Source organism: Sorex fumeus, unplaced genomic scaffold, assembly GCF_029834395.1.
Source record: "Sorex fumeus unplaced genomic scaffold, SorFum_2.1 ptg000044l, whole genome shotgun sequence".
Classification (NCBI taxonomy): Eukaryota; Metazoa; Chordata; class Mammalia; order Eulipotyphla; family Soricidae; genus Sorex; species Sorex fumeus.
In genome coordinates, this window is record NW_026606101.1 from 46,040,255 (window position 1) to 46,067,527 (window position 27,273).

Here is a 27,273-nt window from a genome sequence, read left to right on the forward strand (position 1 = left end):
TGTGATCCTTGAGTACTGAATCAGGATTAAGTTCTGAGCACTGTAAGATGTGGACCACCACCACCACCGTCAACAACAACAACAACAACAAAAGAAGTGTTGCACGAGGGTTTTTTTTCTAACTGAAAATCCCAGAATTTGCTTTACTGAACTTGATTTGATTACTGAATCAATTGAAAACTATGTACCTCGTTTGCATTTTTTTTTTTGCTAGTACAATCTATGGCATACATGAATTGCTTTAGTAAAGAAGTCAAGTTGGTAAAATTTCACAGTTTTAAATCTGTCTGTGCTCTGCTGTTTTTCAGAGTTGGGACTGGGAACCTCCACAACCCCCATAATTCCAGAAACTCTGGCAGCCACATTCACCTTCCACAGCCACCACCTCTCCCAATTCACAACTAAATCTCCCAAGAGATGCATGCCAAGCAGCTAAAATGTACGGAATCCATCAGTCCCTGCAGCTGAAAACTCCCAGCACCCTTGGACTGAATACCCATCCACTCAAAGCTCCAGTAGCAGCTGCACCCACAACCTACCACTGCAGTCACACCACGGACTCAACTCCACCGCCTCATGAATATTCTCTGCGGAGATGCCAAACTGCGAATAATTTCAGGTACTTGGTGCCCAGGCTGAAAACTCCGGTGTCTTTTGAAGTTGGGTTGGGTAATCTCCCCCCAACCCTCCATGCTTCCGGAAGTCCTGCAGCCAGGCCCATCTCCCACAGCCACCATTATGTCAACTAATTGGCACAGACCATCGATCCTGAAGTTTCTAGCCACCTTCTAATTTCTTAGTACTAAAATGCCAGTACAAGCACACCAAATTAGATGGTAAAGTAACAGACGCCAACTAAACTCAAATAAAACAATAACACAGATGCTCAACTAGCAGCAAACACTTGCCAAAGGATGCAAGGGAGTTATTCCTGGCTGTGCACTCAGAAATTACTCCCAGCAGTGCTCAGGATATGAAAAGCTGGGGTTCAAACCTGGGTCGGCTGCATGCAAGGCAAACACCCTACCACCACTGTACTATCACTCTAGCCCCTGCAACAAGAAGATTAATAAATGCTAGACAAGAACTTGACACTGTGATCAGATATAACAATTTTCACATAAATTGATTTTTAGACTTACTGATTTTAATATTATTTTAATATTAATTTAATTAATTTAATTCTATTTACTGATTTTAATAATAGAGCTTTGTTATGTAATCAACTCTAATTCTAGAATTCTATCAACAGTTGTAGTACTTTCTACATTAAAATAAATAAAAAATTTAAAAACTATCTCTATGATCTATTACCAGAACATTACTAAATTATTCTAATAGTTGTGCTTTGTTATAAACTATAATATAGCTATACACAACTGATACTATAATTAAGGCATTAATATGAAAGCAGTATCATAGCAGATTAGTGTACTTGTTGAATTTATTCGCTGACTATATTGCCCACCTCTTTAGAATTGGTTTTAGCATGCCTGAATTATTTTAAGGTCCAAAATATTGTATTATTTATATATGACAAGCATATTTAAACAATATATTTAACAAGCATATTTAAACTCCCAAGTAAACTCTTAACTATTTTTTAGTAAATTAACTCATAATTCTTTATTAAAAGAAGCAAAAAAGATTGTTTAAGCAATAAAAATTTGTTTGATTTTTAGCAGAATTTCATACAAAACACAAAACCCCACCAGCTTCTAGAATAATATTTTTATAATAGGCAATGTTACAGTTAAGTGGTAATTGGTTCTAAACATACCTTGCATAAAAAATACTGATTCGAAATTCCATCAAATACAATATTTCAAATACTTTTCTGTTGATATCGGCTTATCAATGTCTTGAGTGTCAACATAATAGTTCTTACTCTTCAGCAGTTTATCATTTGATTAGCTTATAATTTAATATACAATTAATTTTATATAACTAAAATTAACTACACAGCTTAGCCATAAGAGTTCATGGATTTAAAAAAAGTTATTCACTTATTTATTAATCATTTATGTTTGCTTTTGGAGATCAATCCTGGCTCTGCACACAGGAATTATGCCTGGCAGTATCCAGGGGACCATATGAGATGCCAGGGATTGAACCTAGGTCAGCCGCAGGCAAAGAAAATGCCCTAACCACTGTAGTATCACTCTGACCCCAGTTGGCATTTTTTTATTTGACTCAATTTTTTAAATGAAAATGCCACTGTGAAAATGTCAGAAACAAAAAGGAAATTTTTGAGAGTCCTTTAAGAATAATTATCAGTATCATCATTCCTTTCAATAAATCTCAAAAATTATTGAAAAGCAAAATTGAAAAAGTTTATGAAATTATCAAATTTAGGGCAAGTTATTTTTGAGACATCAGTATTTAAATGCAAACATTTAAGTGAAACATTTCTGTTATCTCGTTACATTTTCTGGCATTGCATGTATGCATGTATATGTAGTGGTGTACAGGCATGCACACACATATGATAGAACAATTTCTCAAAACTGAAACTAACTCATACAAAAGTATTGAAGTGGTGAGTATGTGCCCAGCATGTGCAACTGCCTGCATTTGATCCCATCCCCTCTAGCTGTGGCCCTGGTGGCCTTCAAGCACCACTGGGCCCAAATACTGTATCATGGATCCAAACACCTAACATTCCAGGCTAAGTATCTCAGAGGGGCCCTGGGCACACAGCACCTCGCCCATCCAGCCAAACTGCCAGTCATTGCTCTTATTTTTTTAAATGTATTTCAGGAACAAGATGAGACAAAACTCAAATGAGATACCACAATTCAATATCACTCATATGGTTGAAAAAGAAACTGCCAAAATGTTTAATTTTGTAAATAACTAATAAAGATGAAAATGATTCTAGGATAGCCTGATAAGTTATTTGTATTGACAGGTATTGTATAATTAATTTTTCATAACTAAGTTTCAACAATTATAGAAAAACTGTCTATCAAAAAGGGTGCTACTTGTTTATAAATGCAGCACAATATATCAAAATCATACAAAGACAAAGAGGTACACAGTACTTGTCCTTGAAATGACAAGGGGTCGTTTGGATTTCTTTACTTCTTAATAAAGGCACTTTATAGAGAGTCCCTAAATCAAATATGAGTATAATTTCCACTAAAACACAACTTAGTAACTTTAAGTAGAGAGAAAATTTTTATTTCTAGAAAGTTAATAAACAATAAACTTAGTTCTACATGATAATGAAATTCAGTCTTTATAATTTTTTTTAAATCACTCTAATTGATTTGAATTATTTGCCTTGGGAAGAATCAATGTATTGTCTACTTTTCTCATCAAAAAAGTGGTCAGGGAGATAGGGCAATGATGAGGCAAGAGCAAGTTTGAACCTTGATCCCTAATCCTTTCCCCCAGCTCACTGGGTATGACCCATGGCAGCACCTCTGAGCAAGCGGCACAAAATTGTAGACCCAAGTATAAAATCTTCCAGTCAGGTTGAATGACTATCTCTGAAATTGGCCCTGGATCCCCTGACATTTTAAGCCACTTTCACTTTCCCACAAAAAAAAAAGAGTAAATAACCCTATAACCCTGACTCTTCTATTGCAAAACCTTCAATATCCAGAATATATTCCAGAATTTTACCCCAATTTCTCTGCTCTAATTCTAGATATTTCTCTAGTCTATCAATAAGGAAAACCTTGTGCTCTAGTTTGCCTACAGAATTCTGATTCACACCTAACATTCCATAATTGATAACTTCCCCCTTATACCAAAATACTCCTAGTTTGGAAAATTAATATTAGAGTAACTCTCAGTAAAATGAACAAAAATGTTTTGGGTAGAGTCATTCCAGTTTGGGGCATCATGCTTCTTCAGCTAATCAAGAAACTTATTAATGTTTATTGCTATAATGCGGTTCTATCAGGCCTTGTTGTTTAGCAGTCAGCATCTATTAATGACACTAAAAATTTATTTCTATTGACAATAATTTTATAATCATCAATAATGCAGCTGTCAGGAAAAATGAAGTCATTAAATTTTCCTATAAATGGATGGACATGGAGAGTATCATACTGAGTGAAATGAGTCAGAAGGAAATGGACAGATATAGAATGTATAGAATGATTGCACTCATTTGCGGTATGTAAAAATATATATGTATATACACATATGTATATACAGTAGAAGAAGAATATCCATGGCGAGGGTAAGCGGGGGTTAGGAGGACTGGTCAATGGTTGGAACTAACCACAAATGTGTGTGGGGCTGAGGGTAGGTAAGATAGAGTAAAGACCACTATGACAATAATAGCTGGGAATGATCATACTGGACAAGATCTGACTGTTAAAAGTAGGTAAGTGATATCTCGATAACCTTTCAGTGTCAATATTACAAACCACAATGCTCAAGAGGAGAGAGCGGGAAGAAGGAGGAGGAGGAAGAGAAGGAGCAGGAGGAGGAGGAGGAAGAGGAGGAAGAGGAGGAAGAAGGAGGAGAAGAAGGAGAAGGAGAAGGAGAAAAAGAAAGTATCTACCATAGAGTCAGGCAGGGGTGGGGGATGGGGGGGGTGATGGGAGGGAACCTGGGGATATTGGTGACAGGAAATGTCCACTGGTGGAGGGATGGGTGTTGGGATAGTGTATGACTGAAATTCAATCATGAATAGCTTTGTAATGCTCTAAAAATAATTTAAAATTTTAAAATTTATTTTTACTGATAATTATTTTATAATTTTAGTATTTTATTTTTTTCTAATTTTTAATATTTTAATGCCTTATTTTGTTAAGGAACAATAGTTATCTTATAGACAATGGGGGCCCCAGCCAGTGATTATTTGGTTGGTTAGTATATTACAATCAGTTGGCTGTGCATTTTTTATTTTTGAAAATTCTAATGGTAAGGAAGTATTAAGAGCAAAAAGTTGTTTGGTGTTTTTTTTTAAATTTTTGGTCACACGTGGTGGTACTTGGGGTTTACCCCCAGCTCTAGGTTCAGGCATCCCTCCAGGTGGTGTTCAGGACCCTTTTGGAATGCTGAAAATTGAATCGAGGTTGGCAAGTGCCCTAATGCTATACTATCTATTCAGCCCCAAGAGCAAAGAGACTTTAAATGAATTAGAGTTTATGAATCATGTTGTGTAAATTTTTTACATGTATCTTAAATGGAATTAGAAACTTTTGGTTAAACGTAATACTAATTCTGTTAAAATGACATTATAAGAGACCAAAGTATATAGGGATTGTCCACTATCTTTTGAAAAGTGGAGGGCAACAGAGAATGGTTACTGGCAAAATGACTAAAGGGAACTAGCATACTGGATTATGAAGATTATGAAAATGTGGTATATGTACATACACAATGGAGTACTATGCAGCTGCAAGCAATGGTGAAATCATACAATTTGCTGCAACCTGGTTGGATCTGGAAGATACTGGTTCGAGTGAAGTAAGCCAGAAGAAGTAAGACAAACCCAGGATGATCTCATCTATCTGTGGTATTAAGATTACTGGATGAGGAAATTGACTGTAGTAAAGTGAGGATGTCTAATTCACCCTTGACCCCAGCATTATAGAGGAGAAGGACAGGGAAGGTAAGAAATCAAGGGGGGAAGAAGAGGAAAGGAAGTTAAGGGTAAACAGGGGCCAGGGTTTCTGTTATACTGCTGAGATGCATGAGTGCTATAACTATATATCAAAAAAGCAGACACGATAACAAAGAAAAAATGAGAGCTAAGCTGCAACCATTGAAAATTTGTAATGTGCCCATCAGGTTGACAGGCAGGAAATGGGGCAGAGTTGCGGGTAAGAATAGAATATGAGAACATGGTGGAGGGAAGTTAACTCTGGTGGTGGTGTTGAAACATTATATATCAAAAACTCAACTATCAATCACTTTATAAATCACAGCCTTTTAATTTAAAAATTAATAATAATTTGCAGAAAGAAAGAAAAAGAAGTGGGAAGCCAGAAAATAGGGTACCTGAATAAAAGGAGAACAAAGGGAAATCTCAGAACAGCTTGCCCTGAGCCAGAGAACAGCCTTCCAGGGTGCTGCAGGGACAGAGACCTTCAAGAGAGCTCTGCAGAGCTGGGAAGAAAAAGGAACTGACAGTGTTTGGAACTGTTTGGGCATTTGGAAAACTTATTAATAGACTTGACAGATCTACTGAAGCATTAGAAAAACTGTAAAGGGACACTCTGAACATAATTGACTATAGAGCTGCAGCTGAGAAGCAACCAAAATAAAATTATTTCAAGCAAAACAAAGCAAAACAAAAAACTTGGAAGATCTTATCTTGAAAAATAGTGCAAACTAATTAGGATATAAAAACATGTTGTATTCTGTAAGAGATCAAGAAGATAAAATATGAAACAGGAAAGAACTAAAGAAAAGGAATGCAGAGACAAGCTCCAGAGAATTCCAACCCCCCCGCCCCCGTACACAGTGACTTTAAAATACTGAGGGACTAGAGGTATGTTTCAAGTGACCACATCCTTGCACATCCCTGAATTTGAGTCCCAGCAAGCATGGCCCCTGCAACCACTACTGAAGTTGCCCTCACATGTCAAAGCAATGATGATAGCAACTCCAGTCCTCTTATCTTTTATAGAACTACATTGAAAGTTTAAAGTTCTCAAGCTCTGCCTAAAGACTTTAGCCATTAAATATGAAATATCTGAATTATCCAACACTGAAATATCTAATTCTTCAAACTGGTGAAACTTTTAATTTGGCTAAGTGGCAATACAGCTGTGGGAAGCCAGTGTTTCTAGATTCATGGAATATAGCAACCCTTACCATTCATGCTTCTTTGCATTCATTTTGAGATGACCTATCTCAAATGTCAACAGAAATGTGACTTATTGAGTAGTAATTTTAGGTCTTCAGTAGAAGAGGAATTGCTGAGTTTGCAAACAACAGTAAAATGTTTAAGATGATTTGTTTCCTTGTAAGCTTAACTTACTAAGTTTGTAATAGTTGTTAAAGTTCATGAGTAATTTGTTCACTTGAGTTACTGAACATTTGAAAAGTGAAAGTATCATTTATGTCTAATTTTTATAAACATTATTTGACAATGTAAAAAAATTTTAGATGATCAGAAATGAGACTGGAACACATACATTGCATGAAGGAGACTGAGGTTTAATTCTCAGCACCACAAGATCCTTGTGTGATTGGTCATAGCACTGCTGGGGATGAGTCCCTGCACACTGATCAAGAAGTAACCCTAAACAGATGTGAACCAATAAAAAAATTGTTTAGAAGAATTGAATCTTCTCAAAATAAATAGAATTTAATCCAGAAACAAGTAAAAGAAAATGGTGCTTTTTAATTTAAAAGATTGATTTTAAAATATGATAGATGACAGAAAGACAGTAAAGACTTGATGCACCTGACCTGGTTCAATTCCTGGCACCACATATGATCCCCTGATCTTCTCCAGAAGTGATCTCTGAGCTCAGAGTCAGGCATAAGCTATGAACACCAACAGCTGTGGCCCTGAAACCTAGGTAGGTAGAAAAAGGATATATGTGTATGTCTATCTATCTATCTATATGATATAAAATAGTTGGATATAAAAAGCTTAAAACTAGATTTTGACATTTATGTTCAGTAAATCAAGTATTATTTTAAAACACAAATATTATGCTTGTCCTTATTTCATTTTTATTTAAATTAAAGAACTGTGGTTTGCAAAGTTATAGATCATTGAGTTTTAGGCTTAGAATATTTCAACACCGATCCCTCCACCAGTGTCAACTTCCCTCCATCAGTGTTCCCAGATTTCATCTCCACCACAACCCCCACTCCACCCTCACCTGTCAACCTGACAGATACATTAAAAAGTTTCAGTGGTTGCAGCTTAGATCTCATATTTTCAGTTTTGTTGAGTCTGTGTTTTGGATACATGGCTTTACCACTCACCTATAACACCAGTATAACATAACCCTGATGCCTGTTCACCCATTACTTCCCATTCTCTTCTATTCTCCTTAATTTCTTTCATTTTCTGTCTTTCTACTTTCCAAACACTGGGGTCAGGGTGATCTAGGCATTCCCCTTTTAACTACAGTACATTTCCTCATCCAGTATTCTAGGTACCACAGATAAGTCATATCATCCTGTTTGCCTTTCTTCTTCTGGCTCACTTTACTCAACATATCTTCCAGTTCCAACCAGGTTGCAACAAACTGTATGATTTCATCATTCTTTGCAGCTGCAGAGTATTCCATACTGTATGTATAGGACATTTATCTGTCATTGGACACCTAGGTTAATTCCATATTTTAGCTATTATAATCACTTAATCACTTAACTTCCCGTTAGTCGTCGATTTGCTCAAGCAGTTGCCAGGAACGTCTCCATTTGTCCCTGTCGCGTGCTAGTGTAGCCCAGTGGCATCTGTTCGCTCTGGGAACATGAAGAGCCTCAAACCGATCGTTCATGATCTTGACGAAGAAGTCTGACCATCTGGTAGGTGGGCGGCCACGCGGTCTTTTGATATCCCGTGGAATCCAGTCAGTAACAGCTCTAGTCCAGCGGTCGTCTTTAAAATCTCATTACGTGACCAGCCCATCTGATTTTTGACACCTTGGCAAATGAGATAGCGTCCCTGATTCTTGATCGACGACGGATGTCGGAACTCTGGATTTTTTCTCTCATTTGGTGAAACGTGATATTCCAAGCATAGCTCTTTCTATTCTTCTTTGGGAGACCTGAATAGCGTTCTCATCCTGTTTGCATAGGGCCCAGGTCTCTGAGACATTTATTAATGCAGGAAGAACAGTGGAATCAAAGAGATGTGCCCGGAGCCGGAGGTTCTTCGTCCTCTTAACTATTTCTTCGACGTTCTTGAAGGTGTTCCAAGCCTCTCTCTTCCTCCTGCGCAGCTTGGGTGCCAGGTCATTTGTCATGTTGACTTCTCGACCTAGGTACACATAGCTGTTGCATTTGGAGATGGTCGTTTGGTTGAGAGTAAATGGGGCATCAGGAACGAGGCTGTTTCTCATAAACATTGTCTTCATAAGATTCAGCTGTAGTCCTACCTTTCCACACTCACGGTCAAAGTCGGCCAGCATTTGTGCCGCTTGGCTGATGTTTGGTGTTATTAAAACAATGTCATCAGCAAAGCGGAGGTGGTGTAGTTGCCGACCATCTATCTATCTTCACTCCCATTCCTTCCCATTCCAGTGGTCACATGATGTTCTCGAGGGTGGCACTGAAGAGTTTCGGTGAAATGGTATCACCCTGCTGCACCCCTCTCTTGACATCAACGATCACTTCTTTGTAGAATGGTGAGATCCTGGTAGTGAATCCACAATACAGCTCACGGAGGATCTTGATGTATTGGGCTTGAATACCCTGATTGGCTAGGGCTTCAATGACCGCTTCCATCTCAACAGATCAAAGGCCTTCTTTAAATCAATGAACGTTAAACAGAGCGGCATCTTGAACTCCCAAGAAACCTCAATGAGTTTGGTTATTAAGTGGATATGGTCGATGGTGCTGAATCCTTTGTGGAACCCGGTTTGCTCGCATGGTTGTACTTCATCTAGTGTTCTGCCAATCCTATTTAGGATGACTCGAGTGAACAACTTGTAGATGACAGACAATAGGCAGATCGGGCAATAGTTGCCAATGTCATGGATGTCTCCCTTCTTGAACAGTAGTACGGTCCTGCTGGTTTTCCACTGGGATGGAACCTTGCATTCAGACAGGTAGCGAGTGAAGAGCCGAGCCAGTGTATTGATGAGTACTGACGGCAGGTTCTTCAGGTGTTCAGGTCTGACCTTGTCTGGGCCGGCTGCTGTTTGTTTCTTTACCAATGAAATGGCGTGTCGGATTTCAGAAGGGAGAACGTTGGGAACGACATATCCATCCTGTGGAATTTGGTATGTCAGCAAGTGGACGTGGCTATTGAAGAGATTTGAGTAGAAGTCATGGATAATCTTCTCCATTGCCGTTCTGGAGGATGTGATGGATCCATCAGGACATCGGAGGGCAGTCATCTTGGTCTTGTAGTTGGCGAAGGACAGGAGGGCATAACGAATACTTTTCCCAGCTTCTGCCGTATCTACCAGTACTTCTGCTCTTCTCTCTTTGAGGTCTTCCTTGATCACATCTCTGCACTGCTTTGTGAGCTTGGACGTTAGCTTGCGGTTGCCTGAGGCATACGCCAAACCACGCTGACGAATTAGCTCAAGAGTTTTCAAAGACAGGCATTTTTTTGTGGCTATCTCTCTCTTGGCGTTCCTCGCACATTCATGGAGGTGCTGAACCAGTCGATCGTATTCCTTGTCAATGTTGTCAACAATGGCATCTTCCCATGTTGCCGTAATAGTGCCAAAGAGTTCCCAGTTGGTGGTCTTTCTGGGAGTTCTCTTTTTGAACTTTGCAGCCCTTTCTCCCCGCTCTGTGAAGTAGAATTTTGCACGAAGGAGACGGTGGTCCAATCCCGTTCGAAATTTTGGGACAACAGTGACAGCGGTCAGGCAAAACCGTCGATTGAATATGATGTGGTCTATTTCGTTGTGGAATCATCCACCGGGAGACTCATATGTCCTTTTGAGAGTGCTTTTATGTCCTGGGGGTAGAATTTCAATGGTGGAATTGCTAGGTAAAACTGGATACATATCTTACGCCTCACACAGAAGTCAATTTCAAGGGTATCAAAAACCATGAGATCTGATCAGAAACTATAAAGTACACTGAGGAAAATAAAGGCAGAACACTTCAAGATTTGGATCCCAATGGTGTCTTCAATCATCTGATAATACCGTCAAAGGCAATAAAATAAAAAATTAATAAATGGGATTATATAAAATTAAAGAGCATCCTCATGGCAAAAGAAATAAGGGCTAAAACTAAAAGACATCTAACTCAATGAAAAAAGTACTTACATTTAACACATAAGATACAGGTTTGATCTCTAGGATATGTAAAGCATTCACAAAGATTAAAAAAATATCAAGAACTCTATCAAAATATGTGGAGAGGAAATTAATAGACACTTCTCAAAGGAAGAGAGGTGGATGGACAGTAGGCACATGAAAAACTGTTCAGCATCACTTATCATCAGAGAAATCCAAATCATGATGACACTGAGATACCATCTCACACTAGTGAGAATGGCACCCATCAAAAATAGTAGGAACAATCTGTGTTAGCGGGGATATGTTGAAAAAATAACTCTCATCCACTGCTGTTGGGGATGTTGTTTGGTACAACTCCTGTGGGAAAGAGTATGGACAGTTCTCAGAAAACTTAAATTATATTGCCATGTGACTCATCAATTCCACTCTGGTGCAACTTTCTGTATATGTATGTTTAAAGTTAGAAAAAAAGGTTGAGATTTCTCTGACCTTAATTTTTTTGCCTTTGTAATAATATCTTGCTAATGAACTATGGAGAGGCTTAAAAGTACTTATAAGAAAAAACTTTTTAATCAAAATTAAAATGCTACTATACAAGGGGAGATGTTAATTCCATTCTGTATCTGAGGATCCTATAGAGAGTATGAAAATTGGTTCCAAGATTTTGAAGCTGATAACTAAATAAAGCTAAGGATTGGAATTATTTTTACTTAAAAAAAAAACAACTAAGGGACTGTCAACTGAAGATATCTTATGTATAATGTGCTACAAAACTTTTAAATGTCCTATAGTATGCCTCCCTGGCCCTTTGCTTTCTTCTCCTTTCTCTGTCCCTGTTCACTCACAGACCCAAAAAAAGATTAAAATAAAATTTCCAAACTTTAGGTTGTTATAATAGGCCTGAAAGGCAAAGTTTTCAGATGAAATAGCTGGATTCCTGGGGGTTGGGGGAGGAGAGAGAGAGAGAGAGAGAGAGAGAGAGAGATTGAGAGAGAGAGAGAGAGAGAGAAAGTTTGTGTTTGAGCCCAGAATATTAAAAGCCCAGCAGCATTAGGTCACAGAATGTGGAATAATGAATTATGTTTGGGAATCCCAGTTTTCCTGCTCAGGTGAAAATGTGTATTGGAAATGATCACACTCCAGACAAGAACTGAGTGCTGAAAGGAGATTAATAGATACACATTATAACCTCTCAAGAACTATAGAGGTAATACCCAAAAGAAGGGAGAAGGAAAGGGAGAGAGAGAAGGAAGAAGGGAAAGAGAGAATGAGTTAGAGAGAGAGAGAAGTGTCTACCATAGAGACAGGCTGGGGTGGGGGTGACAGGAGGGAAACTGGGGACATTGGTGATGGGAAGTGGACACTGGTAAAGAAACATTGGAATTTTGTATGACTGAAACCCAATCTTGAACAACTTTGTCACTGTGTATCTCCTGGTGAGTCAATAAAAAAATAAAATAAAGGGGGAAAAGTATATTGTTAATTCTTTGGAAAAGAAAGAAAGGAAGTTACCAAAAAAAAATGAAAAAGAGAATTTAGGCCCAGATATGGAGCACAATCTATTCAACCCACTTTCCCCGGGTCTGTTTGGATCCCTTCACAGAGGAAGGAACAGAAAAGTAAATGAATTGTCTACTGACGATGTACTTACTTTTGTAAAGGTAAAGTAAAGTAAAGGCCCTCCCGTTGATCATCGATTTGCTCGAGCGGGCCCAGTAACATCTCCATTGGAGACTTTGTTGTTAATGTGTCTGGCATATGGAATACTCTCGGTAGCTTGCCGGGCTCTCCGAGAGGGGCGGAGGAATCGAACTCGGGTCGGCCATGTTGGCTGCGTGCAAGGCAAACACCCTACCCGCTGTGCTATCGCTCCAGCCCTACTTACTTTTGTAAGGCTTTCAAATATCCTGGGCCGTGAGAGCAGGAGAATTCCTCCTCCATCTGCCCAGCTGAGGCAGGAAGACCATGATTCCCTCTGCCACCATTTCCTCTTGCAGTGCAGCTCCAACCCCACATACACAGGGAGCACTGGCTGGGAACTATTCCTTGATGCCCAGAGATGTACCCTCCTCTGGCCCTGCCAATCTCTCTCCCTGACTCCGTGCCACCTCATTCCCCTCACCAGAAATTGGAGGTTTTCTTGTGTGCCTGAGAAATCACAGATAACTCCGCCTCCGACTCAAACAATCCCTTTGGCTCTCATCATTTCAGTCCGGAAACCAGAACGGAAGCTTTGATGAATATTTAATAAGCATCTATACAGTACCTGTGGGAGACACCTTGAGGAGCCAGGGGAAATGCTCCTGGAAAGAAGTGATAGACATGATATGCCACCTACAATTACGTGTAATGATAGATTATATATCTATATATATACATATATATATAATAGACTCTAAAAAATGCTCATGGATCCATAAGATAGCACAGATGCTTCTAGACAGTATTTCCTGAACAATAGGAAATTTGAACTACTGAAGATAAGCCAAACAATTTTAATTGGTAGTATATGTTTTTAAGATATTAATACATATTAAAAATTACTCAGCAACTGTCATCTCATGAATACTTATTGTTTTAGACAAGAAACATGAAATATATGCTTGAAGATTTGACTCAACATATTTGAAACTAATATGTAAAAAATATATAAGGATATATTCTGAAAATAGAATAGCAATTTACTCAGTGACTGAATCCTTAAAACACTGAATTAAGGTAATGAATTATTATTTCGTTTGAAATAGAAGGAAAAGAAGGTGTAGTTGCATGGACAGAATGGACCTAGAATTTAAAAGGTTTGGATTAAGATGCTGGCTCTGCACCTGTGTGTTTTGTAAACCACAGTTTGTAAAACAAACTGATCTCGTCATCATTCTTCTCCTCAGTTTACTTATCTCTAAACCAAGGATTCACAGCACCTTTATAGCAACAATTTTATTTTAATATAACTATTTTCAAAAATTATATAATGGGTGCTCTCTTCTATAAAACAAATATTTGTGTATTTAGGATGCATCTGTGAACAAAGTGAATGAAGCATCTGCTTTCGTGGGGCTTACGTTTTACCTCAGGTTCTATGGGGTGAATATTTACATTTTTACATAGAAAAGGGTTTAAGGTCAATTGTTGGCAATTGCTTAAGGTGATTTGCAAAGAGGCAGAGTTAGGACTCAGATTCAGGGCTTCTGATTCACAGACTGTATTCTTTCTACACTACACACATTATAAAGAACATAGTTCAGAGTAAAATAGTTACACAAAATACAGAAGCTATCACTAACTGAAATGGCTATTAGATAATATTAACATATGCTCTTATTAAAGGTCTTTGATGATGCTAATCATATTTTAAAGAAATGAAACCCTGATGGCACTAAATAAGAAATAGGTCTTATGAAACAGATGCTACAGCAGATGGTAGATTGCTCCTTTTCTTCTTGGCATTTCCTCTTGAAGAATGTGATATGCAGAATGGTTAGGTATGCTTGACTTCTTGTGTCTTAACTAGTAGATATTTCTGGAACAGATGCTGTTTCCTTATCCTGAGCTCAACAAATTCACAAGTGCAATCTGCAATATTTTCTTTCCTAACACTCTTCCTATATCGTGCCCACTTTGTTGGCTTAATTAAACAACTTTATATCGAAATGTAGGTCAAAATAAACAGTTTTATAACAAGCATACCAAAGAAACTATTGAAAGTCTCCATTTTTTCTCAATATGGCTATTAGAACTTTCAAATAAGTCAATCAGTTAAATACATCTTCCATTCAATAGAAATTATCAGGAACAGCAATATGAACATTATCAAAAATACTAGCATGGTAAGATGTAATCTTGTCTTCAGGTATTTTATAATATAGGAGGGTCTTAGTTAGAAACACAACTATTTTAATACAAGGCAGAATATGGTACCAGTTATATAAGTAATTCCAAGGAAGTTTGGGAATTCAGAGGGGGAAAAGTGGAATGAATGAGATCAACTGGAGTATGGCAGAGTTAGTGTGAATAGATTTGCTAAAGTAAGATTCCACAGAGTGAGAGTTCTACAATCAGAAAAAAACAAAGAGAACTTTGCAAGCAGCATTTACATAACCGTGGAGGTGGGAATGTCTTGATTTTGACTAGAGCATATAAAATAAATGAAGAAACTGACTTGTGATGACCTTATAAATTAAGGCGAGCTATACACTGTAATGGGAGCTATTAAAGATTTTATACAAGAATAGATGATACAAGGGTTATCTTAGCAAGGTGTGTTACTTGAGTTGGATAGGATTGTAGGGGAGAAAAATATAAAAAGCAAGAAAATTAACAGAGATTCTCCTTATACCCCAGAACCCAGAAATGGAGGATCTGGAGTAGATATGGAACTTGTATGAAAATGAAGACAATGAATAGAAGAGATGTTGAAAGGTGTTGCTAATATTTCTCCACTAAAAGAGGGGAAATTTCATATCCTCATAAGAATTGCTACTATTTAATCATGATTGCTAAGCAAATAAATCACTAACCTCTTTGAAGTCCTAAAGTTGGTAACTTTCTTTCCTATGATTTCACAAATTGCTACAGAGTTTTATATTTGCAAATGTTTATTCAAATTATTTGAAGTATATCTTGAATACTGACATAATCTAAAAGTTAGAATGCTAAAAAAGAATTCAAAATAAGTTTAATTAAAATACTTCATATCAAATATTATATAAAATATGAAATCCTGTAATTCTTCAGTGTGATTATATAATGCAAAAATCAGGTATCATTAAATATTCATATCTTTTACCCAATGTAATTAATAAGCATGTACAATAAACAATGTTAGTATCTTACCGTGCACAGGACTTTATTAAAACAAACCATCTTTTTTAAATAAATCTCTAAATAAAACTAATTACAGAAATTAAAATTGTTCGTAGTTTGAGAGATAGAATTGTATTCAACTATATAAATAGACCAGCTCCTCTGGGCCAGAGTGAAAGCTACAGAGCTGTTTGCTGTGGCCTATATAGAATGAGTGAATGAAATCAGGCCATATGCTACAAAATGGGCTGGAGCAATAGCGCAGAGGGTAGGGCGTTTGCCTTGCACGCTGTCAATCCGGGTTCAATTCTTCCATCCCTCTCAGAGAGCCCGGCAAGCTACCGCGAGTATCCCGCACGCACGACAGAGCCTGGCAAGCTCCCTGTGGCGTATTTGATATGCCAAAAACAGTAACACGTCTCACAGTGGAGACATTACTGGTGCCCCTGGAGCAATTCGATGAACAACAGGAGGACAGTGACACAGTGATATACTACAAAATAATATTTCAGCCCATTCCAAAAATTCCAGTCCATAGTCAAAGGTTGGAACTAACCACAAGTGTGTGGGTGGCTGAGGGTAGGTAAGATAAAGAGGAGACTAGTATGATAAAAATAGCTGGGAATGATTATGCTGGACAAGATCTGACAGTCAAAAGTAGGCAAGGGATATTCTTGATAGCCTTTCAGTATCAATATTACAAACCATAATACTGAAAGAGAGAGAAGAGGGGGTGGAGAGAGAGACAGAGAGAGAGAGAGAAGTGCCAGCCATAGAGGCAGGCAGGGGGTGGGGGATGATGGGAGGGAACCTGGGGACACAGGTGCTGGGAAATGTACACTGGTAGAGGGATGGGTGTTGGAATACTGTATGACTGAAATGCAATCATGAACAGCTTTGTAAGGGTCTATCTCACAGTGATTCAGTAAAAAAGTTTAAAAAAAATTCCAATCCACCACAGAGAAGGAACAATTTTGCAACCCCAAATTTCAAGCACTTAAAAATAATGTTGTACCTTACTCTAGATGCAAGCCTAATACAAGAATTCTCTGCTCTGGGAACTTCCTCTTGAATTCCTTCCATATCTTTCTCTCTTCTTCAGTTGATGTGAATCATCTTTACCACCTCTAAGAGTCCACCCCAAAGCTGAGCTCATTTTTTGATCTCCCATCCCCTTAGTATAGGTCATCTCCCTTGAAACCACTAAGCTCCCCAAAATCAGAATCCACGTCTTGTTTCTATAGCTGCATGTCTAGTGTGCTACAGAAATCACTGAGAGTCATATGAGCCTCCACTTTACAAAATTCATTCTATTCATGCTTTAAACGCTTAGGAGAAAGCAGAAGATTCTTTAAAACTTGTAATAAAAAATTGGATGAATCTCCAAGGCCTTGATGTCAGTTGCCAGATTCCCAGATCTACCTGGGGTGCAGGTTGGAGTGTCAACATTTCTCAAATGTTATTTATTCTTACTGATGATCACCTTTTCTCCTCCTCTAAGCCCTATTATAGCCCTCGAATGAATCATATAATATATTCCAGCATTTTATTTTTCATAAATTGAAGTTTTTTTTTTCTAGTGTTTTGTTTTGTTTTCCTTTTGTAGTGTATCTTTCTCTGCCTTTATCACCTTTACATTTTACAAAGGCCTCTTCTCTCTTGGGAAATATTCATTATGTTTTGCACTATAAATGGAAATGATGTCATTATATTCCATTTTGGAGTTTCTGCTCAAACTGCTGTTTCACAGGAATTGAATATAAACTGAGACTTTCTTCTTTTCGCAGTGGCTGTTTGTGTTGATCCTGCCAAAGTGCTACAGACTTCCGTCTCACCCATTTTAAATTTGTTTTGTGTAACACTGTATTTTGTGTCTTAAGCAGTGGAATTGCACTGAAATTGCTAGACAGTGTGGATGATCAATGAAGTGCCACCATAGAGTTTCCTATAGATGCTGAGTTTCAATCTTTAATTAATCTCCCAGATCCTTCCTGGCTCTTGCCTTTGGACACACAGAGGATTAATAACAAAGAGGAACAGCCTAAACCCTCTTAACATAATGCATTTAGTGCACACAAAAGACATTTAAAACAATAAACAGAAAATTAGAAAAGAAAAAATAGAAAGAAAGAAATAGCTTTAAGTCTGGCTAAGGAGAAGGGTCTAATCAATCGAGCATTTGTTTTTCCTCAGTTCATTACATCAAGAGGACAATTTAAAAGGCATAGGAAATGCCCTTAAAGGCTTGAATTGCTTATTCTTTTCATCTTTCCACTCAAAGAACTGTTGAAGCATTATCCAATTCCACTGAACCATTAGCCGATGATTCAAATCATTTGTAATATCATCTGTAATAACATATGACCGTGTCATTTCTATAGGCTGTTCTCATTCTCTACATTAATGAAATGTTTCAGTTAGACAGTCATTTGTTCTGAAAACTAGGCATGGTTTCCATTTTAAAAGCTGAAGAAACTTAATAACCAAGTATTAACTTTAACATTTCCTACAGAAGGGAAGTAACAACAGTGATGAATAGCTAGGTAAAGCTCTTCTTATTTGCTAGCCTACCTTTGTTTTTACTTAAAATCTTAAGATATCTTCTATTGCTCAAACTTTTAACTGTATGACAAAAGTACAGTAGTACAGAATAGGTATAGCTATTAAGCACGTTTTCTAGAACCACCACCAATGTTCAAGGCTTTGGCCTTCTCAGTATTGTCCTGGAAGCATAAGCAATTGACTTATATTTGACTTACATTTCCAAGCATAACAACTGACTTATAGTTCCTTTCCTCAGTTTCCCTTCCACCAAATGAGAATAACTATAACTATGTATGTACTTGTGGACTTGCTGAGAAAATTACATATATATGTGTGTGTGTGTATATAGTTTGTGTACATAATCTATATATATACACATATATAATAATAGTTAACAAGCAGTTGCATGAATACAATTATAGCTATATATAATATATATGTATGTATGTATATATATGTGTGTCCATATATATACATATATATATAGAGAGAGAGAGAGCACTTGCTTGCTTATAGACCTCCTTTATATGAATTTATGTTGAATCTCACAGTAGGGATTTGAGATGATAGTCTTATTGCCATTTAGTATCTGAAGAACTGACATAAAGGGGCATTATGTCACTAGTTCAGTGGTCCCCAACTCACAGACCTTAGAAGTTAGCACACAAGAAGTTGACTAGGCCGTCTGATTCTAATATGGCCTTAAAAAAATGCTTTAATGACAGTACCTTGTGACTTACAAATTATAACTATCCTTCTATATAGCAATTTATAATGATATGGAAAACTTTCAAAATGTGAAATTAAAACAGTTTGAAAAAATAAATTTTAGAAAATTGGATCAATCTTTCATTTAAGATATTTTAATATTTGAAATATTAGATTCTCCCTTTGGAGCAGCCCCTAAGACAAAGCACTCACTTTAAGTTTAAAATTTTAGTAATTGATTTCACAAAGATCATTTATGCATGCTACTGATGTGTATTTATGCATACATTTTTCTGTATATTATCACTTACAAATCAAAGATCATATTACATCCTCATAGTAAAATGTTTAATTGCTATAATGTAAAGCTTTCCATATTAGTATATAATTCTTTTTAAACATTTCTGTTTTAAATGCACTATTTAATATGAACATAATATAGCAAATCCTAATTAAATGCAGGAGCATAGGCTAAAAATCAGAAGGACTCTGCTGCTACTTACTAGTTGAAGGTATTAGGTAAGTTATTGCCCTCTATACTTTTGTCTCCTGGGCTGAAACAATAGCACAATGGGTAGGGTGTTTGCCTTGCACAAAGGCTGACATGGGTTCGATTCCTCTGTCCCTCTCGGAGAGCCGGGCAAGATACTGAGAGCATACCGCCCACACGGCAAGGCTTGGCAAGCTACCTGTGATGTATTCAATATGCCAAAGACAGTAACAAGAAGTATCACAGTGGAGATGTTACTGGTGCCCGCTTGAGCAAATCGATGAACAACAGGAGGACAGTGCTACAGTGCTACATTTACATATAATATAGACAAGGAAGTAAGCCCTGAGCACTGCCAATGTGGTCCAAAAGCCAAAACAAATTTTAAAACTGCAACTATAGAGCAAGAAAGTTAACTTACAAAATGATAATGACTGCTAACTATAAAAATGTATTTTATATTTTATTTGTAACTGGATTTTTTCATTATTTTGGCAGGAGTAGGATCAGAATGAAATGATTCTGCTAAATTAAGAGGAGACCGAACAGGGGGAAAAGATTCTAATAATCAGTGTATGTAGAGGGCAGTGGCTTGTGATTATAGGGCAGGAAAGATGGAGCCATGGGAAGCACTATTAAAGCAAATTAGGTCATTAATCTTCTGACTAATGAAATATACACCATATTTAAGTGAGTTCTCTAACTCAACATCACGATGGTAATGGTTTCTATGTTAACATCAAGAAAGAAAAGCTTTGGCCAATGGGTTCTGTTCCCTCACCCCCAACCCCATTTATTGCCATTAGGCATATAGAGGCTGATGGTTTTAGAGATAAAAGGAATTTTAGAGCTAAACATGTCACTAAAAATAGACATCACTATGACTGTAACAAGTCTCTCTTATGACAAGTTAGCACAATGCTTTCAACATTAAATAAATTTTTTTTAAGTCTCCATCCAATGTCACTATACTAGGGGGGTAAATAGGACATTAGAGAATCAGATCGTTTCATTCCTTAGAAATGGTGGCATCTACTTTCACAGGAAGCAGTCTCATTTATTTTGAAAATGACTCTGTTTGGGTTTTCTTCACTTACTGATCATTAAATCATTAATCTTCTGACTAATGAAATATACACCATATTTAAGTGAGTTCTCTAACTCGGCATCACGATGGTAATGGTTTTATGTTAACATCAAAACTCCTTAAAACTTTTATCCAGGTTATCCCTACTGGTATCATCACATATAAATGGAATTATTCTATGGATATGAAGGCATTAAAAGATTACTGTATAAAAGTCACTTTATGGAATGTTAACTTGATCACTTGACATCCTGTTACTCATCGATTTGGTCAGGCTGGTGCCAGTAACATCTCCATTTATCCCTGACACACGCTAGTGTAGCCCAATGGCGTCTGCTCATTCCAAGAACATGGACAGCCTCAAACAGATCTTTCAGGGTCTTGACGAAGAAGTCTGACCATCTCGTAGGTGGGCGACCATGTGATCTTTTGACATCCCATGGAATCCAATTGGTAATGGCTCTAGTCCAGCGGTTGTCTCCAAATCTCATTACATGTCCAGCCCATCTGATTTTCGACACCTTGGTAAATGAGGCAGCGTCCCTGATTCTTGACTGTCGACAGAGGTCGGAACTCTGGATTCTTTCTTTCATTTGAGTGAAGCGTGATACTCCAAGCATAGCTCTTTTGATTCCTCTTTGGGAGACCCAAATAGCATTCTCATCCTGTTTTCGTAGGGCCCAGGTCTCTGAGGCATATGTTAGTGCAGGAAGAACAGTGGAATCAAAGAGATGTGCTTGGAGCTGGAGATTCTTCGTCCTCTTAGTAATTTCTTTGATGCTCTTGAAGGTGTTCCAAGCAGCTCTCTTCCTCCTGCGCAGCTCAGGTGCTAGGTCATTCGTCATGCTGACTTCTCGACCTAGGTACACATAACTGTTGCTTTCAGAGATGTTCATTCTGTTGAGAGTGAATGGAACATCATGGAATGTTAACATAGGGATAAATATAAGATCCAACAGCCTATTCAGAAGAAGGGAGTTTCACTTATTTGACAGTATTTTCAAAGACTGAAAATTTTTTTTACAAAATCATTGAGGATTAAAAAGACTAAAAATTATAACAAAAAAAAGAAATGTCAAGAGAATGGCATATGGGCTAAGAGGAATAGCTCAATAGTTTAGAACACCCACTTTGCAAGTATATAATCACTAGTTTGATCCCCTTTGCCACCACATGGGACAAGTGTGATCCTGGCAGGTTTTTTGTTTAAGCTTTGCTCTCTGCAATTACTGGCACTCTGGCAATTTCCAACTGCAGACAGGTGGGTACAAGCACCAAAACTAAAAGTTTGCAATCCCTGGCATGAAATCCCATTTTGAAAAACTATGTATGAATACCACAGTGAAAAAATGAAACACATGGTGAGTACATGTTGAGCACCACAAAGATGTGTGACTAGTGTCACAATCAGACATTGTACTGCAACTAATGAGTGTAACCCCTAGTGAACATATATGCAAACACCACAACAAAGGGAGTGCAACCTCATTTAACACAGCAGACAAGTATGAAAGCAACACAATGAATATACAGACTCAACAGCTAAACTATACAATTACTTTGTGCAAACCAAGCATATGTGCAATTACCAGTCATTACAACATCAACAAAAAGGAAAGAAAAGGAGAAAAGAGAGGATTTTTTTTAAAAAAAAGAAAATGACATAATACTTCAATAATAAGCCAATATTTTATTTTTACTTAACTAATATAGTTACAAAAGATTTTTAAATTTATTATTTATTTATTGTCCTGGACCAGAATATTAAGTAGAAGGAAAACTCTAAAGAGAATAAAAATAATGATATATTAAACATAAGTTGACCTCTTTCCCCCTCATAAAATCTTACTACAATAGCAGCAATTTATATAGTCATAAAAGCAAAAAAAAAAAAAAGGCAGTGGACAAAGAGATACAAGTAAAATTTTGAGTTTGAAAAGAAGCCAACAGCAGAACCAAAAAAAAATGTTGCTGATGGAGTAATAAATGTTAGCTCATTTATAAAGATTCAGAAATTGGGTAGGTACAAGTAGAGCAGGCACAGAGTACAGGTACCTAATTTTGAAGAATTAATTGCTATTATACCTGCATGTGTAATTCCTACACATTCCCGTATTTGCTTTTATTGAAAGTGTGATATATGAAAAAATATGAAAAAGAAATGAAGTATGAAGAAAAAGAATAGGAGCCAAATAGATGATACGGCCAGTAGGGTGCTTGCCTTACATGCAGTTCACCCAGGAGTGAGCCCCTAAGCACAGAGCCAGGAGCAGCACAGCCCCACCTCCTCCCTCCCCCATCCCACACACACACCCCCACAAAAAAAGGTGGGGAATATTTTGGAATTCTGAAAGGGTACTAGTATGAGCTACCTGGACTGAAAATTTTAAAGGAAAAGTAAAGGTAAAATAAGGACATTTCAAAAATAATATCAATAAAATTCATATTTAATTTTTTTGGTGTACTTTTTTCTGGATGATTCAAATTTTCTTTGAGAAACATATATCACTAACCAAAAATTTTAATTCAACAAAACTAAGTTGACCGTGTCATCTTTTTTTGAACTTCTTGGTTTCCAAATATTAAAAATACTGTTTTCTAGGTACATTTAAAAAGTCTCCTTACCACCTTCTCTAGAATTATTCTAGAAATTACTATTAAATTCATTATTCTCTTCCTATGAAATTTATCTTTTCACTTACCTCCCTCCCCCACAAAACACACACAGGGACACTTACACAATCAGATCAGCTGTTAGCAGTCCTGGTGGCTTTTCCAGCTCCAATCTTTCTGTGGTCTCTAATAGTCTGCCAGTTACCTCAGCAACAGCTCTCTCATACCCTGAAATGCAGAGTCTCCAATCATTATTGACTGGTTGGAGGAATTGATCGGGATGGGAGATGTGTGCTGAAAGTAGATAAAGGACAAAACGTGATAGTCTCTCGGTATCTATACTGCAAACCATAATGCCCAAAAGTAGAGAGTATGGGGGAAATTGTCTGCTATAGAGGCAGGGGGAGATTGGAAAGGGGTGGGGGTGGTATATTGGGGACATTGGTTGTAGAGAATGTACACTGGTGGAGGGATGGGTGTTTGATCATTGTATGACTGAAACTCAAACATGAAAGTTTTGTAACTGTATCTCATGCTGATTCAATTAAAAAAAAAAGAAATTCAGAGTCTCTTGTTTCCATTAAATGTTCACCCTCTAGATTTACATTTCCAAGAAAAGAGGTAAAATGACCTTAAAGTAATAAATACATTTTTTCTTTTCACTCCATTATTTCTCCTTCCTTTACCACCATCTGAGCACAGACCCTCATCTGCATTTCATCGGATCAGAGAAATAACTCTTTTTTTTTTTCAGAGAAATAACTCTTAAAAATAATCTTCGGGGCACGGAGATTTTCCCCTTCAGTTATCTGGATTTGTTACCCTATTCCACGTGGCTTTGTGTTTGCCTTACTTGTGTGTTTTTCTTTTTCTTTTATTTTTTTCTAATTTTGTTTTGGGGACACACCCAGGAGTTCTCAGGGCTTACTCTTGGTTCTGCACTCAGGCATCATTCCCAGCAGGACTCAGGGCACCATACATGGTGTCAGAGATCAAATTCCAGTTGGCCACATACAAGGCAAATGCCCTACCTGCTGTACTATCTCTCTAATCCCATTTTCATGCATTTCTTGTGATCCGCAAATTTTTCTGAGACTTGGAAATCTCTTTCCCACTCACATGTCTATTTCTTATAGTCCTGAATCACTTGTCATGATGCAGCTTCAATTCTAAGAGTATGAACCAGACGCAACTTAGACCACTTAAAATTAGTCTCTCTTCAGCTACCTTCTCTCTGAAATATTTGAACCTCTATTCATGCTCCTATCTCAGGATGTTGCAAATTAATACCATCAAGAGACACCCAAAACATCCATATAATTATCCTAAGATTCATAACAGAGGCACAAAAAGTATTGAATTAAATTTCAGCTTAACTGGCACAGTGTTGAATATTGTCAAACGTACCTGAGAATGCCTACACAAAAGCTGCCTGATGCTCAGGGTAACACATCAATTTTTTTCATTTTTTAAATTCAGGTATGTCATTATGTCATATCACTTGTCAACTGCTTAAACTGTAACATCTTCAGTATTAGTGTAGAGAAAATTTTAATTCCTGTGGGCACATTTATCTCATTCTTTGGCTCATTTTTGCTTCATAAAGGAAAATTAATTTTCTGATGTCTAGATGAAGGGAAATTGGTGAGTCCATTGAGGTGAGTAATGATTTAAGATAAAGGAAAAGTCAATGCCTGGAGAGCTGTAAAATTCCATATCTGCAGTCTATTTTCTCACAGAACATTTTAGGGAAATGAATGGAAATTAGTTCAATAGGCACCAAAATTTTATTACAATTTTGGCACTTATAAAAAACATATAAACAAGAGAACAAGTTGCATTATAAATTTCAGGTTATTTTGGCAAACTTCACTAAAATTCTATCCTTTGAAATATTCATAAACAACACACATTTAGAACAAAATATCATTTTTAATTCCATAATCCAACTTTTTACCATTTTTATTTTATGACTCACAGCAAAAAATGCAATATTTAAATGTAAACATGTTCTGCTAAAATTTTCCCATTCAGTTTTTAAAAAATAACATGTTAATAATTTCCTTGAAAGAGCTTAGTTTAATTTATATATAGCTAAAACATATCAAATTGTATTTTTTCATTCTCTTACATAAGAAACTATGTACTTATAGTATTTCTCTAAATAATTTGACGATATTATGTAAGCGCATTCTTCATTAGCTACTACATTTCATGTCAGAAACAAAACCAACATTACATGGGAGGTGGGGATGGAGAAGGAGAGAGGCTAGATTATTTCAAGAAATTGGCTCATATAATTATGGGGCTGGCAAGTCTTACATCTGTAGGACTAGTTGGCCATCTGGAGACTCAGACAAGAACTTAAAATCTTGAGTCTGAGATTTGTAGGGCAGGCAGGCAGGTTGGAGACTCAACTCAAAGCAGGATTTCTAAGTTACGGTGCTTAGGTAGGCTTCTTTCTACTTTCAGGAACCCTCATAGATTGCTTTTAAGGCCTTCAATTAAAGGGACAAGGCCCAGTCACATCATTAAGGACAATTCTTTACTCAAAGTTGTCTGATAGTGAATGTTAATGACATCTGTAAATATCTTCACAATAACACCCTCATTCGTATTTAACCACTGAGAAGCACAACCTAATAAAATTGACATATAATATTAACCACCACCACAGCCAATTAATATTTATTGAGCACCTCATCAGGGTCTAGTTCTAGTCCAGACACAGTTTCTTACCTTCAAGGCCATCACATCATTATGTGGAAGACAAAAGAGTAAATCAACAATTACATAACAGTATAGAAACCATTATACAAGAGGTAAGGTGGTTACGATTATTGTTTAGCCACAGATTTTTTTTAAAAAAAAAGGTAATTATCATACTAAGAAGGGTAATAATAGGATCAATCATTATTTTTCTTCTAATGAGGTAGACAGAATAAAAGGAGAAACAAAATATGTAAAAGTAATGCAGTGACCATGGATATACAGGCGTATTTGGTTTGTCTGAAGCAAAGAATACAGGTGCCACTAAGACAGAAAATTAAGATGGTAGCTGCAAAACATAGAGAACTTTATGTGCCGTGCATCTGAAAAATATTCTAAAAGGTATCCAAATTCATCTTTTAATAGCCTTATAACAAAATTAGCATATCAGAAAGATAACTTCTGGATAAAGATGGGAAGAGGTGTAGTAGCAGTGATATGGAGCTGGTTTAGTAATGCCGGTGATAGGCTTAAAGCAAAGAAACAAATTTGAAAAGTGAGGAGCGACAGCTGAGAATTTATAAATATTGTAGTAATGGGGTGAAAAGAAGCAAACAAGATCTTAGAAAGAGGGGAAAAAACAGGATTTAGTAACTAATTGATGAAGGATAAGGGAGATGGATGCATTCATGACCAGGCTTAGCACTATCTGTAATACTGTCCTCCCCTTGTTCGTTAGTTTTGCATGAGCGGGCACCAGTAACGTCTCACAACAAATTGTGAGACTTGTTGTTACTGTTTTTGGCATATCAGATATGTCATGGGGAGCTTCCCAGGTTTTGCCGTGAGGACGAAATACTCTCGGAAGCTTGCTGGCCCTCCGAGAGGGGCGGAGGAATCGAATTGAGGTTGGCCATGTCGGCCGTGTTCAAGGCAAACGCCCTATATCGGCTGTGTTATCACTCCAGCCCAGGTTTAGAGTTTCTATAAATATGAATAAGATGGGGCTATACCGTGTATTTTAGCAAAAGAGGTAAAGCATAATGACAAGGTTAATGTGATTTGGGGGGGGGATTTGGGGCCACACCTGTGCTCAGAGGTTATTCCTGGGGCTGTGCTCAGGGATCACTCATGATGGGCTTGGGGGATCATATTGAATAAGGGTCAGCTATAAAGTGATTTTAAAAACAAATTCAGGAAAACAACTATTCCTTTACAGCTATTCCTGTGGCTGTAGCTATTACATTTTTCCACAGGAAGAGCAAAATAATAACAAATGTAAATCTTTAAGGCACCTAAAAATTGATACTTAAATCTGTAACTTAAAAGTTTACTAGCAACAGAAATTACTATTTCATAAAATTGATTTAAAGAATCCAAAATTCTAAATAAGTTAGTGATAAATAGGGCAACAGTTAGCTTCCCTCCAGAACTTGGAAAGAAAATTTTCAAGTAAA

At 37.1% G+C, this 27,273-nt stretch overlaps 1 protein-coding gene across 1 annotated transcript in view; it reads left to right on the top strand.

The window, feature by feature from the left end:
• Positions 1-437: 437 nt before the first annotated feature.
• Positions 438-27,273, top strand: part of LOC130030660 (uncharacterized) — a 47,489-nt gene continuing 20,653 nt past the window's right edge. The window contains 1 exon segment of the mRNA XM_056122028.1: positions 438-619. Coding sequence (XP_055978003.1) covers positions 438-619 — 182 coding nt within the window.